This window comes from Bos mutus, chromosome 17, assembly GCF_027580195.1.
Source record: "Bos mutus isolate GX-2022 chromosome 17, NWIPB_WYAK_1.1, whole genome shotgun sequence".
NCBI lineage: Eukaryota > Metazoa > Chordata > Mammalia > Artiodactyla > Bovidae > Bos > Bos mutus.
Window position 1 is genome coordinate 71,674,236 of NC_091633.1, and position 14,857 is coordinate 71,689,092.

General features: G+C 37.6%; 1 protein-coding gene across 1 annotated transcript in view; it reads right to left on the minus strand.

Moving 5' to 3' along the window:
- CPE (carboxypeptidase E) overlaps positions 1-14,857 on the minus strand; it is a 152,319-nt gene that overhangs the window by 47,128 nt on the left and 90,334 nt on the right. The window contains exons 2-3 of the mRNA XM_070386690.1: positions 4,495-4,691; positions 2,663-2,830 (exon numbers count right to left, since the gene is read on the minus strand). Coding sequence (XP_070242791.1) covers positions 2,663-2,830; positions 4,495-4,691 — 365 coding nt within the window. The remainder of the gene's footprint in view (positions 1-2,662; positions 2,831-4,494; positions 4,692-14,857) is intronic.

Genomic DNA, 14,857 nt, shown 5'->3' on the forward strand with positions numbered 1-14,857 from the left:
AGTTGTAACAGACAGCATGGGCAATGGGGAAAATTTGGGAAGACAGCCACACTAAGCTTTCAGAACAATTTTTCATTTCTGTCTTATGCCATGTCACACAGGACTATCCTCTTTTCCCTTCTGATTACCCCTGACCTTTTCTTTTCTAGCCTTCCCTTCTCCCAGGAAAATTGGTTTAGGAGCAGAAAAAATGAAGACCTGTGACTCAGAGGCAAGAGTGTTTAAGTCACCCATTTATCATGTTCTGCCAAAATCCTTGGCCCCAGGCAGCCCTTTCAAAGACTGATCCCCATTTATAGACTCAGTCCAGGTTTCTAGGATGAATTCTAAATATAGACAGAAAAATTTTAAGAATTTTATACAAATAATCTGAGACTCTTTCTCCTGGATCTTCTAACAAGTATCCCAGCCATGTGCTGAGTGCATGTCTGGAGCTCCAGCAGCCGGTTTTCAGATGTTGTGATATGCTTGCCAGGCTGGATTGAACTCATTCATAATAGGCTTTAAGCCTACTATATGTTAGATTAAAATAGGAATTCTAATTCCTGTAATCAAGGGACTGAAATCTAAAATCAAAAAGAAAAACAGCTATATAAACAAATAGTATGACATATGACATATGTCATATGACATATATATGACATATATAAAGTTCTATATAACTATAAACACCAGGCTGGAAGTATATATAAAGAACATAAAGGCAGGCTTAACAGAATGTCTGGAAGAGCAGAGAAAGGCTTCACAGAGGAGGTGATATGGAAGGGAAGTGAAAAGCACTGTGAACAGCTGGAATAAGCACACATATGAAGATATAAAGTTATTAGAAGATGGTACATTTAAGGAGTACATGGCATATCAAAGCCAGATTAAGGAGTGGCTGAGCTGGCAGCTGCTAGGGGCCAAGGGAAATTTGAATGGTCCTGGAGCTATAATAAAATGGCTGTCCTTTCCAATCTCTCACTTAGAAAGGTACTAGAAGAAGTTGATAAGTAAGAGTGGAATTGCCAGGAAAGACACAAGAGGCAGAGGGACCAGTAGTCCTCGCCATTCCTCCACAATGGGCTCACCTCCCCTCCATGGAACTAAAAACAGCATTCAAACAGTATAAGCTTCAAACTCAATGTTTAGTGGGTGGGTGTGTGTCCATTTGACCCTGTGGTCCATAATAAAGCACTGAGAAACAATGCCGACACAGTAGTAAGAATTCTAGATCCTGGCCTCAAGCCCTTCATATGTACTAACTCACTCAATCCTCTCAAATGCATAGATACTCTATGCAATAGATATTACAATTATCTCCATATTTCAAATGAAGACAAAGAAGCACACAGTGGTTAAATAACTTTGTAAAACTCATACAGCAAGGACAGAACCAACATTTGAACCAAGCTGGCTGCCTCCAGAATCTTCACACTAAATCATCACAGTGGCCTCACATTTTGAGTTTTTACTTTATTCTTTGGAGCAATGGAGACCTGACAAGTTTAGAGTTTTTAACCAATACAGCATTTATTTCTGTATGAAAATCACTCCGGAGGAATTTGAGAAGACTGAAAGGAGTTGGGAGAGGCTGAACCCAAAACAAGGATGGGGGTTACTTTCCTCATCAGAACAGAAGACCATACGGCCTGAGTTTTCAGAGAAGAGAGAGGCTGAGAGTGTCACCAAGATCTGGTAACATGTGCAGGGAGTGGTGACAGACAGAAAATTCAAGGTCTTGATAATCGAGTAAATGAGAGAATAGTGTTTTCTCAGGAAAAAATTTATTTCTGGCCATGCTAAGTTTGAGGCCCTAGATGTCACCACATAAAGGGACTGATCAACAACACACTGAAGGTACAGAAGAGGATAGAAACCCAGGGAGAGAAATAAGGGTAGCAGATGGGACCCTAAAGGCCAGTGTTTAAGCCAAGGCAGAAGAAGCAGGGAAAGAAACTCAGAAGTGATTTAAAAGGTACTAGAAGAGGTAGAAGAAAGTAGAGTTGTGCAAAGCAGGAGAAAGTTCTGGAAAAGAAGAAAAAGTCAACAGTGTAAAATGCTGTAGGAGAAGCAAATCAAATGTGCTGATAGTGTTAGTCGCTCAGTCGTGCCTGACTCTTTGCGACCCCATGGACTGCAGCCTGCAGTCCATGAGATTTTCCTGGCAAGGATACTGGAGTGGGTTGCCATTTCCTTCTTCAGGGGATCTTCCCAACCCAGAGTTCGAACCCAGGTCTCCTACACTGCAGGCAGATTCTTTACTGCCGGAGCTTCGCTCGGCAGCTCGGCTCCCAGGCCGCAGTCCTCCAGGGTCTCCCCCTTCGCCAGAACCACCTCAGCATCGGCGGCAGCCATGGCCCAGGCCCGCAGCATGGCCCCACTGCTCCCGCGCGCCCATATGCTGATAAAGGGCTCCTAAATAGGCCAAAAACACTTTCTAGACAACTGGGTTCCTCCCTCCTTCCCTTATTGTTACATTCAATGTCATAAATTCATGACCAATTCTAGTGGCAGGACTAGTTTCCAGGCCCCAGGCCCCCAGCCTTGACTTTCACAGCCACAGGAAGTGTCCCATACAAGCATTCATGACACTTCTGCATCCTTCATTGTTATGAAGATAATAGATGTATTTCCTTAGGCTGGAGGAACAGAACCCAAGAAAACCATACATGTTCTCTACCTTTGTGTTTTGATCCACAATTTTCTTCAGATTTTTCAACAGATGATTATTTGGACCACCTTCTTTCTCATTAATATAAACTATTCTGTCCAGGTCGGGAAAGTTCCGGTTCAGATCTATTCCCTGGGCATTGCTTCGACCCACGAACCAGTCCTTCAGCTCACCAAGCTAGAAAAAAAAATCAGAGGAAAATCATCAGTTATTTATTGTTAATGTTATCATTTATTTAAAGTCTTCATTAATGGCTTTTAAAATAATTTATAAGACTATTCATTTCAACAATATCCTCCTACAGTGGCATTTTATTATCTAACTGATATACACATGAAAGTATCGGGTTTAAAGCATTTTTTATGGATATTTTCAAAACATTCTCAATGAACAATATTTTAAATGTTAATTATATACACAAGATATTCAACATCAAACTGCATATATGTTAGCTATTAATGTAGATGGCATGTCTCACAGCACACTACTCTTTACTTTGTTTAAGTAAAATGCTCACTGTCTCTGAAAACCACAGCAATCTACTTACAAATATTTGAAAGAATAAATTACTAAAGAAGGTTGGGCACTTAAAATGACTTTAACATGAATTATTTACATATTACCTCTCTCTTATAGTCTTAATGAAAAAGTGTAAGCTCTGTAACTTTTGTTTCAACTTTGTAAATTGAAAATTTTCTGCTTAATTCTAAAAACTTCATTTCACCAATGATATAATCCAGGAACTTAACAAATTTCTAGAATATTCAGTTATATTCCATTTTTGTTTTACTATTAATACTAAATCTCTAACACAGAGATAATGCACATATTCTTAAAGTCAGGTAAGTTCAGATAGCTTAGACTGTGAGGAATTGAAATCTATAAGACAAAAAATAGCAATGACAGTTTTTTGTCCATCCTGACAGTCCTAAATATCACTTTAAAATAGTCAGTAATTTAATTCTGTATGTACTAGAATATACTAGAATTTTTCTCTTCATAACTTTAGAAATTATATCAACATTGTACTTACTGAAATTCACTGGGTTTTTTACAAGGTCAAATGGTAATTGGATCTTTTATTTTTAATGTAGAAAACAAATTCTTAGCTATAGATTAACAAACTAAATATATACTTTAATATGTTCCCATTAAACACAAAAATTATTTCAAACTGTAGAAAACAACAAATAAAATGTCCTGCATTCCTGTCCAAACAAAAAGGGAGCACACATAATTATGAAAACATAATTACTACCCAGTTTCTCTAACAGTTAAAATTTACTAAATTAGCTTTTTATTTATGTTAGGAAGGCTTTGTTCTGTTTTTTTTTTTTTTTTTAATTTTTATTTTTTTTTACTTTATGGATCATGTATATCAATAGATAAGAATAGGATTAAGCATCCATAAAACATTATCTAGCCAAAAATCCTTATTTCTTGATTTCAGTAGATGGCAATATAATATATAATTTAGAAACAGCAATGGCATCACTCTTCAATACATGGGAGTAGATAGCTGTCAAACTTCTGGATTTTTAGAAAGAAAGTTACCTAGTGACAAACATGAATGAATAAATATGATTCATTTAACAACAATAACCAAAAAATTAAATATTGACTTATAAAATTCTCATTTGGAATTCCTGTGGAAGAAACCCTCACCCATCATTCCTTACCTTCTGAACTTTTTTCTTACCCAGAAACAGAACACCATATCACTTATATTCAGCCTTGCACTCTCTGTAAGCTTCATGTGAGCATATATTCCTTGACTATAAGTATATATGTACAAACCTTACAAAAAATTCATGCTCTGCTGTGATCTGACCCACACCCACCTGAGATGCTGCCTTTTCAAAGCCATCAGGGTTCAGGGAAGGCATGATGTGGATTCGGGTGTTGTGGATCAGCTGGACAATTGTCTCATTCCCTTTTTGGTACTCATTGCACAGGTACTGGGCCAGAAAAATGAGCAGCTCCCGTCCGACAGCTTCATTGCCATGCATATTCCCAATGTATTTAAATTCAGGCTCACCTAAAAGCCCAAAAATAAATAATATAGAAACTTTTTTCTATCATACCAAAGAGAAGGCAAATAACACACAGTGTAAAAAAAAGTTGTACAGTTACTAACTTATTACACAAAGAATAAAACTTCTTTGCCCTCCACAGTTGATGTCTAAGAAATCTAATCTAAACACAAAATACTTAACATTTCCCTTCCATCTTTTGAGTTCTCTCTTCCCAATCTCCCACTTATTGTACACTGAATTTTGACCCCCAAAATCAAAAGTCTAAATCCTAAGTTTGAATGTAATTGTATCTGGAGATATGGCCCTTAATGAGGTAATTAAGGTTAAATGAGGTCATAACCCAGAAGGACTACTGCCCTTATAAGAAAATGAAGATAGAGATAGCATAAGCAAGAAGAGCTACAATCCTAGAGCCTGCAAAATTAAAGCAACAATCACAGAAAGTTAGACAAAATGAAAATGCAGAGGACTATGTCCTAGATGAAGGAACAAGATAAAATCCCCAGAAAATCAACTAAATGAAGTGGAAATAGGCAAACTTCCAAAAAAAAAACAAAAACAAAATTTTTTTTCAGAATAATTATAGTGAACATGATCCAGGATCTCGGAAAAAGAATGGAGGCAAAGACTGAGAAGATGCAAGAAAAAGTTAACAAAGACCCAGAAGAACTAAAGAACAAAGAGAGATGAACAATACAATAACTGAAATGAAAAATATACTAGAAGGAATCAATAGCAGAATAACTGAGACAAATGAGCAGATAAGTGACCTGGAAGAAAGAATGGTGGAAATCACACTGAAGAACAGAATAAAGAAAAAAGAATGAAAAGAAATGAAGATAGCTTAAGAGACCTCTGGGACAACATTAAATTCACCAACATTCACATTATAGGGGTCCCAGAAGGAGAAAAGAGAGAGAGGACATGAGAAAATATTTGAAGTCATGAGAGCTGAAAACTTCCCTAATATGGAAAAGGAAGCAGTCAACCAAGTCCAGCAAGCACAGAGAATCCCACACAGGATAAACACAAGGAGAAACATATTGAGACACATACTAATCAAATTGACAAAAACTAAGACAAAGAAAAAATATTAAAAGTAACAAGGGAAAAATGAAAAATAACTCACAAGGAAACTCCCATAAGGCCATCAACTAATTCTCGGCAGAAACGATGCAAGCTGAAAGGAGTGTCATGATATATGTAAAGGTGTGAAAGGGAAGAATATATAACCAAGAAAACTCTACCCAGTGAGAATCTCATTCGGATTTGATGGAGACATAAAAAGCTTTACACACAACTAAAAGCTAAGAGAACTCAGCATCACCAGACCAATTTTACAACAAATGCTAAAGGACTTCTCTAGGCAGAAAAGAGAATAGCAATTCTAAGGAAAAATAATTCTACACATTCAGTTCAGTACAGTTCATTCTGTCATGTCCGACTATTTGTGACTCCACGGACTGCAGCACAACAGGCTTCCTCGTTCTTCAGCACCTCCCAGAACATGCACAAACTAATGTCCATCGACTTGATGATGCCATCCAACCATCTCATCCTCTATTGTCCCCTTCTCTTCCTGTCTTCAATCTTTCCCAGGATCAACGTCTTTTCCAATGAGTCAGCTCTTCTCATCAAGTGGCCAAAGTATTGGAGCTTCAGCTTCAGCATCAGTTTTTCCAATGAATATTCAGGGCTGATTTCCTTTACATTTGACTGGTTTGATCTTCTTGCAGTCCAATGGACTCTCAAGAGTCTTCTACAGTGCCACAGCTCAAAAGCATCAATTTTTTGGGACTCAGCTTTCTTTATGGTCCAACTCTCACATACATATATGACTACTGGAAAAACCATAGCTTTGACTAGATGGACATTACTTCCTTTGTTGGAAGTAATGTCTTTGCTTTTTAATACACTGTCTAGGTTTGTCATAGCTTTTCTTCAAAGGAGCAAGCATCTTTCAATTTCATGGCTGCAGTCACCATCTGCAGTGATTTTGGAGCCCAAGAAAATAAAGTCTCTCACTGTTTCCATTGTTTCCTTATTTGCCATAAAGTGATGGGACCAGATGCCATGATATTTGCTTTTGAATGTTGAGTTTTAAGCCAGCTTTTTTCATGCTCCCCTTTCATTTTCATCAAGAGGTTCTTTAGGTCCTCTTGTTTTCTACCATAAGATTGGTGTCATCTGCATATCTGAAGTTATTGATATTTTTCCCACCAATTTTGATTCCAGGGTGTGCTTCATCCAGCCCAGCATTTCGCATGATGCACTCTGCATACAAGTTAAGTAAGCAGGATGATAATATACAGCCTCAAAATACCCCCTTTCTCAATTTGGAACCAGTCTGTTGTTCCATGTCCCATTTTAACTGTTGCTTCTTGACTGGCATACAAATTTCTCAGGAGGCAGGTAAAGTGGTCTGTATTCCCATCTCTTGAAGAATTTTCTACAGTTTGTTGTGATCCTCGCAGTCAAAGTCTTTGGTGTAATCAATAAAGCAGAAGCAGGTGTTTTTCTGGACTCTCTTGCTTTGTCTATGGTCCAAAGGATGTTGGAAATTTGATCTCTGGTTTTTCTGCCTTTTCTAAATCCAGCTTCAACATCTGGAAGTTCTCAGTTCACATACTGTTGAAACCTAGCTTGGAGAATTTTGAGCATTACTTTGCTAGTGTGTGAGAAGAGTACAATTGCATGGTAGTTGGAACATTCCTTAGCATTGCCTTTCTTTGGGATTGGAAGGAAAATTGACCTTTTCCAGTCCTGTGGCCACTGCTGAGTTTTCCAAATTTGCTGGTATATTGAGTGCAGCACTTTCACGCATCATCTTTGAGGGTTTTAAATAGCTCAACTGGAATTCCATCACCTCCAGTAGCTTTGTTTGTAGTGATGCTTCCTAAGGCCCACTTGTTTGCATTCCAGGATGTCTGGCTCTAGGTGAGTAATCACACCATCATAGTTATCTGGGTCATGAAGATCTTTTTTGTATAGTTCTTTGGTGTATTCTTGCCACCTTTTCTTAATATTTTCTGCTTCTATTAGGTCCATATAGTTTCTGTTCTTTATTGTGCCCATCTGTACATGAAATATTCCCTTGGTATCTAATTTTCTTGAAGAGATCTCTAGTCTTTCCCATTCTGTTGTTTTCCTCTATTTCTTTTCTTGATCACTTTGGAAGACTTTCTTATATCTCCTTGCTATTCTTTGGAACTCTGACTGTTTCCCTGTTGAACAGTTCTATGATGACCTACAAGACCTTCTAGCATTAATACCAAAAAAAAAAAAAAACGATGTCCTTTTCATCATAGGGGATTAGAATACAAAAGTAAGAAATCAAGAAATACCTGGAGTAACAGGCAAGTTTGGCCTTGGAGTACAAAATGAAGCAGGGGAAAGGCTAACAGAATTTTGCAAAGAGAAAGCACTGGTCGTAGCAAGAGATGACTTTATCCTTGGACTTCACCAGATGGTCAATACCAAAATCAGATTGATTATATTCTTTGGAGCCAAAGATGGAGAAGCTCTATACAGTCAGCAAAAACAAGACTGGGTGCTGACTGTGGCTCAGATCATGAACTCCTTATCGCAAAATTCAGACTTAAAGAAAGTGGGGAAAACCACTAGATCATTCAGGTATGACCTAAATCAAATCCTTTACAATTATACAGTGGAAGTAACAAATAGATTGAAGGGATTAGATTTGATATACAGAGTGCCTGAAGAACTATAGACAGAGGTTCTACACATTCAAACTATTATATCAAAACCTCATGGGAACAGGAAACCCCAAAGCTACAACAGATATACACACACAAAAGAAAAAGCAATGCAAACACAAAAATAAAGATGGTAATCAAACCACAAGAGATAAGAACAAAAACAAATCCAAAACATTAAGCAAATGGCAATAAGAATACACATCTCAATAATTACCTTAAATATAAATGTACTAAATGCACCAAACAGAAGACATAGACTGGTTGCGTGGATTTAAAAAACAATATCTTTATATATGCTTTCTATAAAAGACCTACCTCAGACCTAGGGACACATACAAACTGAACATGAGGGGATGGAAGAAGGTATTCCATGTAAATGGATATCAAATGAAAGCTGGAAAATCAATATTCATAGCAGAGAAAATAGACTTTAAAACAAAAACTGTTACAAGAGACAAAAAGGGACACTACATAATGATCAAGGGATCAATCTAAGAAGATTTAACAATTGTAAGTATACGTGCACACATCATAGAAGCATCTCAATATATAAGGCAAATAAGAACAGCCATAAAGGGAGAAATTAACAGTAACACAATAATAGTGAGGGAAGTCAGCACCCAATTTTCATCAATGGGCAGATCATCCAAACAGAAAATCAATAAGAAAACACAGGTTTTAAATGACAAATTAGACCAGATGGACCTAATTGTTATTTATAGAGCATTCCACCCAAAAGCAGCAGATTACACATTCTTTTCAAGTGCACATGGAACATTCTCCAGGACTGACCACATGCTAGACCACACAGCAAGCCTTAAAATTTAAGAAAACTGCAATCATATCAAGCATCTTTTCTGATCACAACACTATGAGATTAGAAATAAACTATAGGAAAAAAAAAAAAAACACACACACAAACAATCGGGGCTCAACAATATTCTACTAAACAACCAATGGATCACTGAATAAATCAAAAAATACCTAGAGACAAATGAAGGTGAAAGCACACTGATTCAAAACCTATGGAATGCAGCAAAAGCATTCCTAAGAGGGAAGTTTACTGCAGTACAATCTTACCTCAGGAAACAAGAAAAGTCTCAAAGAAACAACTTAACCTACATCTAAAACTAGAGAAAGAAGAATAAATAAAACCTTAAGTTAGTAGAAGGAAATAAATCATAAAGATCAGAGCAGAAATAAATGAAACAGAGACCAAAAAAACAATAACAAAGATCGATGAAACTTGAAGCTGGTTCTTTGAAAAGATAAAAAAGATTGATAAAACTTTAGCCAGACTCTTCAAGAAAAAAGGGAGAGGGCTCATATCAAGAAAGTTAGAAAAGAAAAAGAAGTTACAATTGAAACCATAGAAATACAAAGGATCACAAGAGACTACTACCAGCAACTGTATGCCAATTAAATGGACAACCTGAAAGAAAAATGGACAATTCTTAGAAAGATAAAGTCTCCCATGACAGAATCAGGAAGAAATAGAAAACATGAACAGACTAATCACAACACTGAAATTGAAACTGCGGTTTAAAATTTTCCAATAAACAAAAGTCCAGGACCAGTTGGCTTCACAGTTGAACTCTATCAAACATTTAGAGAGGACTTAGCATGTATCCTTCTAAGAGGATTAACAGTCATGTAGGAAGGCCAGGGGTCCACAAGCAGCAGGAGGAAATAAACTGCAAGTGGTAGACATTTTTTTCTCTTCTAATTCTGTGCTGTCATGATGACACCTGGTTCTGCATGAATTTAACTTTTCTCAAACCTTGAGCAAACCCATGCGTTTTTCTCATGGAAATATTTTTCTTAAGCGATGTTAATGAACTATGTATTTGCTTGGAAATCTGCCTTTCTTCAAGATTCATGTCAATTGTTTTATGGCCCAGGACTACTCCCTTTGTGCCAGTGCTATCTCAAAATACATGTTGTAGGTGAGGGGGCCATGTGCAACTCTTTCAGTCTTGAGACATTTCTTTTATCTGATTAGCAGCTTGCTAACGGATCTGTCTGCAGTGCAGGAGATCTGGGTTCGATCCCTGGGTTGAGAAGATCCCCTGGAGAAAGAAATAGCAACCCACTCCAGTATCCTTGCCTGGAAAAATCTCATGGACAGAGGAACCTGGTGGGCTGCAGTCCATGGGGTCGCAAAGAGTCGGACACGACTGAGCGACTAACGCTTAAAGCTAACAAGTATATAACGCTTTGCTAAGAGCTCATGTGAAGAGCTGACTCATTGGAAAAGACTCTGATGCTGGGAGGGATTGGGGGCAGGAGGAAAAGGGGACGACAGAGGATGAGATGGCTGAATGGCATCACTAACTTGATGGACATGAGTTTGAGTGAACTCCGGGAGTTGGTGATGGACAGGAAGGCCTGGCGTGCTGCGATTCATAGGGTCACAAAGAGTTGGACATGACTGAGTGACTGAACTGAATTGAAGAGCTCGCAAGGGGGCACTCTTTCTGTCCCCTTCTGATGTCTATGTCAGAAGTTTTCTCTATCTCTTTTATACCTTAATAAAACTTTGCTACACAAAATTTCCGAGTGATCAAGCCTCATCACTGCCTGTGGATCAAAATCCTCTCCTCCAGAGGCCATGAATCCTGGTGTCATTCACAGCTCGCAGCCAGAGCCTTTCACTTCTGAAAATGTTCCAGAACAACTGCAAAGGCAGAACAATTCCCAAACTCATTCTGTGAGGCCACCATCACCCTGATACCAAAACCAGATAAAGATATCACAAAAAAGAAAATTACAGGCCAATATCACTGTAAAGAATCTGCCTACAATGTAGGAGACCTGGGTTTGATTCCTGGGTTGGGGATATCTCTTGAAGGAGGGCATGGCAACCCACTCCAGTATTCTTGCCTGGAGGATCCCCAAGGATAGAGGAGCATGGCGAGCTACAGTCCACGGGGTTGCAAAGGGTCAGACACAACTGAGCAACTAAGCGCACGTGCATATCACTGGTTAACATAGATGCAAAAATCCTTAACAAATATTAGAATTTTGAATCCACAATCCATTAAAAGGATCATGCACCATGACCAAGTAGAATTAATCCCAGAGATACAAGGATTTTTCAATATCAGCAAATACCACATCAACAAATTGAAGAATAAAAACCATATAATCATCTCAATAGATGTGGGGAAAGTTTTTGATAAAATTCAACAGCTATTTATGATGAAAGCTCTCCAGAAAGTTGTCATACAAGTAACATACCTCAACATAATAAAGCCCATATACAACAAACCTGCAGCTAACATCATACTCAATTGTGAAAAGCTGAAAGCATTTCCTCTAAGACCAGGGGCAAGATAAGGATGTCTACTCTCACCACCTTTATTCAACATAGTTTTGGAAGTCCTGGCTACAACAATCAGAGAAGAAAAAGAAACAAAGGAATACAGGTTGGAAAATAAGAAGTTAAACTGTCACAGATGACATAATACTATACATAGAAAATCCTAAAAATGCTATCAGGAAACTACTAAAGCTCATCCAGGAATCCGGTAAAATTGCAGATTACAAAATTCATACACAGAAATCTTGCATTTCTATACACTAACAATGAAAGTTCAGAAAGAAAAATTCAAGAAACAATCCCATTTACCACTGCACCAAAAAGAATAACATACCTAGGAATACACCTATCTAATGAGAAAAATAAAAAACCTGTACTCTGAAAACTATAAGACGTTGATGAAAGAAACTGAAGAAGACATAAGCGAATGAAAGATATACCATGTTTGTAGATTGGAAGAATCAATATCATCAAAATGACTGTCATACCCAAGGCAATCTACAAGATTCAATGCAATTCTTATCTAATTACCAATCACATTTTTCACAGAACTAAAACCTTAAAATTTGCATGGAGACATAAAAGACCTCTAATAAGCAAAGCAATTTTGAGAAAGAAAAATGGAGCTGGAAGAATCAAGCTCCCGGACTTCAGACTATAAAAGCTATAGCCATCAAAGCAGTAAGGTATTGTGGAATAGGATAGAAAGCCCAGAAATAAACCCATGCACCTGTGGTCAATTAATCTATGACAAAGGAGGCAAAACTAAAGAATCATGGAAAGACAGTCTCTTTAATAAATGGTGCTGGGAAAACTGGACAGCTACATGTAAGAAAATGAAACTAGATCATTCTTTTAAGCCACATTTAAAAAAAAATAATAAGTTCAAAATGGATAAAAGACCTAAATGTGAGACTTCAGTTCAGTTCAGTTCATTTCAGTCGCTCAGTCGTGTCCGACTCTTTGTGACCCGATGGATCACAGCACGCCAGGCCTCCCTGACCATTACCAACTCCCGGAGTTCACTCAAACTCATGTCCATTGAGTCCGTGATGCCATCCAGCCATCTCATCCTCTGTCGTCCCCTTTTCCTCCTGTCCCCAATCCCTCCCAGCATCAGAGTCTAGACACTATTAAACTCCTAGAGGAAAACATAGGCAGAACACTCTCTAACATAAATCACAGCAATATCTTTTTCAATCTATCTCCAAGAATAATGGAAATAAAAACAAAAATAAACAAATGGGACCTCTTAAACTCAAAAGCTTTTCCACAACAAGAAAACAATAAGTAAAATAAAAAGACCACCAATGGATTGGGAGAAAATATTGGCAAATGATGTGACCCACAGTGCATTAGTCTCCAAAATTTACAAATAGCTCATAAGGCTTTGTATCATCAAAACAAACAACCCAATCAAAAACTGGGCAGAAGACCTAAATAGACATTTCTCCAAGGACATACTAATGACCAAGAGCCACATGAAAAGAGTTTCAACATCACTAATTATTAGAGAAATGCAAAACTACAATGAAATGTCACACAAGTCAGAATGGCTATCATAAAAAAATCCATAAACAATAAATGCTGGAGAGGTGTGAAGAGAAGGGAACCTTCCTATACTCTTGGTGGGCATGGAAGTTGGTACAGCCACTATGGAGAACAGTATGGAGGTTTCTTAACAAACTAAAAATAGAGCTACACTATGACCCTGCAACTCTACTCCTGGAATATATCCAGAGAAAAACATGGTTCTAAAGGATACAAGCTCCCCAAGCATCATTACAGCAATATTTACAATAGCCAAGAAAAAGAATGAAATAATGCTATTTGCAGCAACATGCTGGACACAGATATTGTCATACTGAGTGAAGTAAGTTAGACAGATAAAGAGAAACATCATGATATCCCTTATATGCAGAATCTAAAAAGAAATGAAACAAATGAATTTATCTACAAAATAGAAACAGACTCACATCGAGAACAAAATTATAGTTATAGGGGTTGGGGAGGAAAGATGGGGAAGGGATTGTTAGATAGTTTGGGATCAACATGTACACACTGCTATATATATCATGTATAACAAAATAAGGACCTAAGTATGGCACAGGAAACTCTACTCAAAGTTATGTGGCAGCCTGGATGGGAAGGGAGTTTGGGGAGACTGGATACACATATATGTATGACTGAGTTCCCTTTGCTGTCCACATGAAACTACCACAACTTTGCTAATTGGCTATACTCCAATATAAAATAAAATTAAAAAAAAAAAGAAGAGGAAGAGACACCAAAGAATCCTCCCTACCCACCCTCTCTCTTCAGATGCATGAAGAAAAGGTAATGTGAGGACACTGTGGACAAGCAGCTACCTAAAAGCCAGGAAGAGGGGCCTCACTAGGAGCCAACACTGCAGATACCTTGACCTTGGAATCCCAGCTTCTAGAGCTGTGAGAAAACAAGTGTCCATTGTGGCATTTTGTTACGGCAGCCAGAGTGGACACATATACCACTCTACCCCCAGTAACTAATAATAGTACATTCTGTGCCTTCTATCCTTAAACACTGAACTTCCATGCTTTCTTATTTAGCCCCTATCAAACATCTTAAAATAAGTATTATTATCCACCTCTATTTTAAGGTAAGCAAACTAAAATTCAGACTGCTTAAGAGGCCTTACCTCAGTTACACAGCCAATAGACCCAGGACTCAAATGTTGGTCTCTTCATTTAGTTAAAAAATCTACATTTTTTTTTTAACCATCATGACTGAAAGCACTAACTTCTAGAATCAGACTGTGTGTGTTCAAATCCTGGCAGCAATTCTTACTGGCTGGCCTCAAGTAGTTATTTTAGCTCTCTGTGGCTCTATTTCCCCATTTATACATGAAATACTAGATTCTACCTCACAATGCTACTATAAGAACTAAGTGAAATAATGAGTGAAAAACAAACAAACAAGTGCCATGTGTTTGCTATAATTTTTTAAATATCATTATCATATCACATTATCTTGTCATTGTGAGAAGACTTACCTCAAATAATCTAGTTTTCTCTTTGCAAAATCTCAATAAGATACTGAAGACACTTATTATCATTATCGTAGAAATGCAGGAAAAGAAGATAAGTTT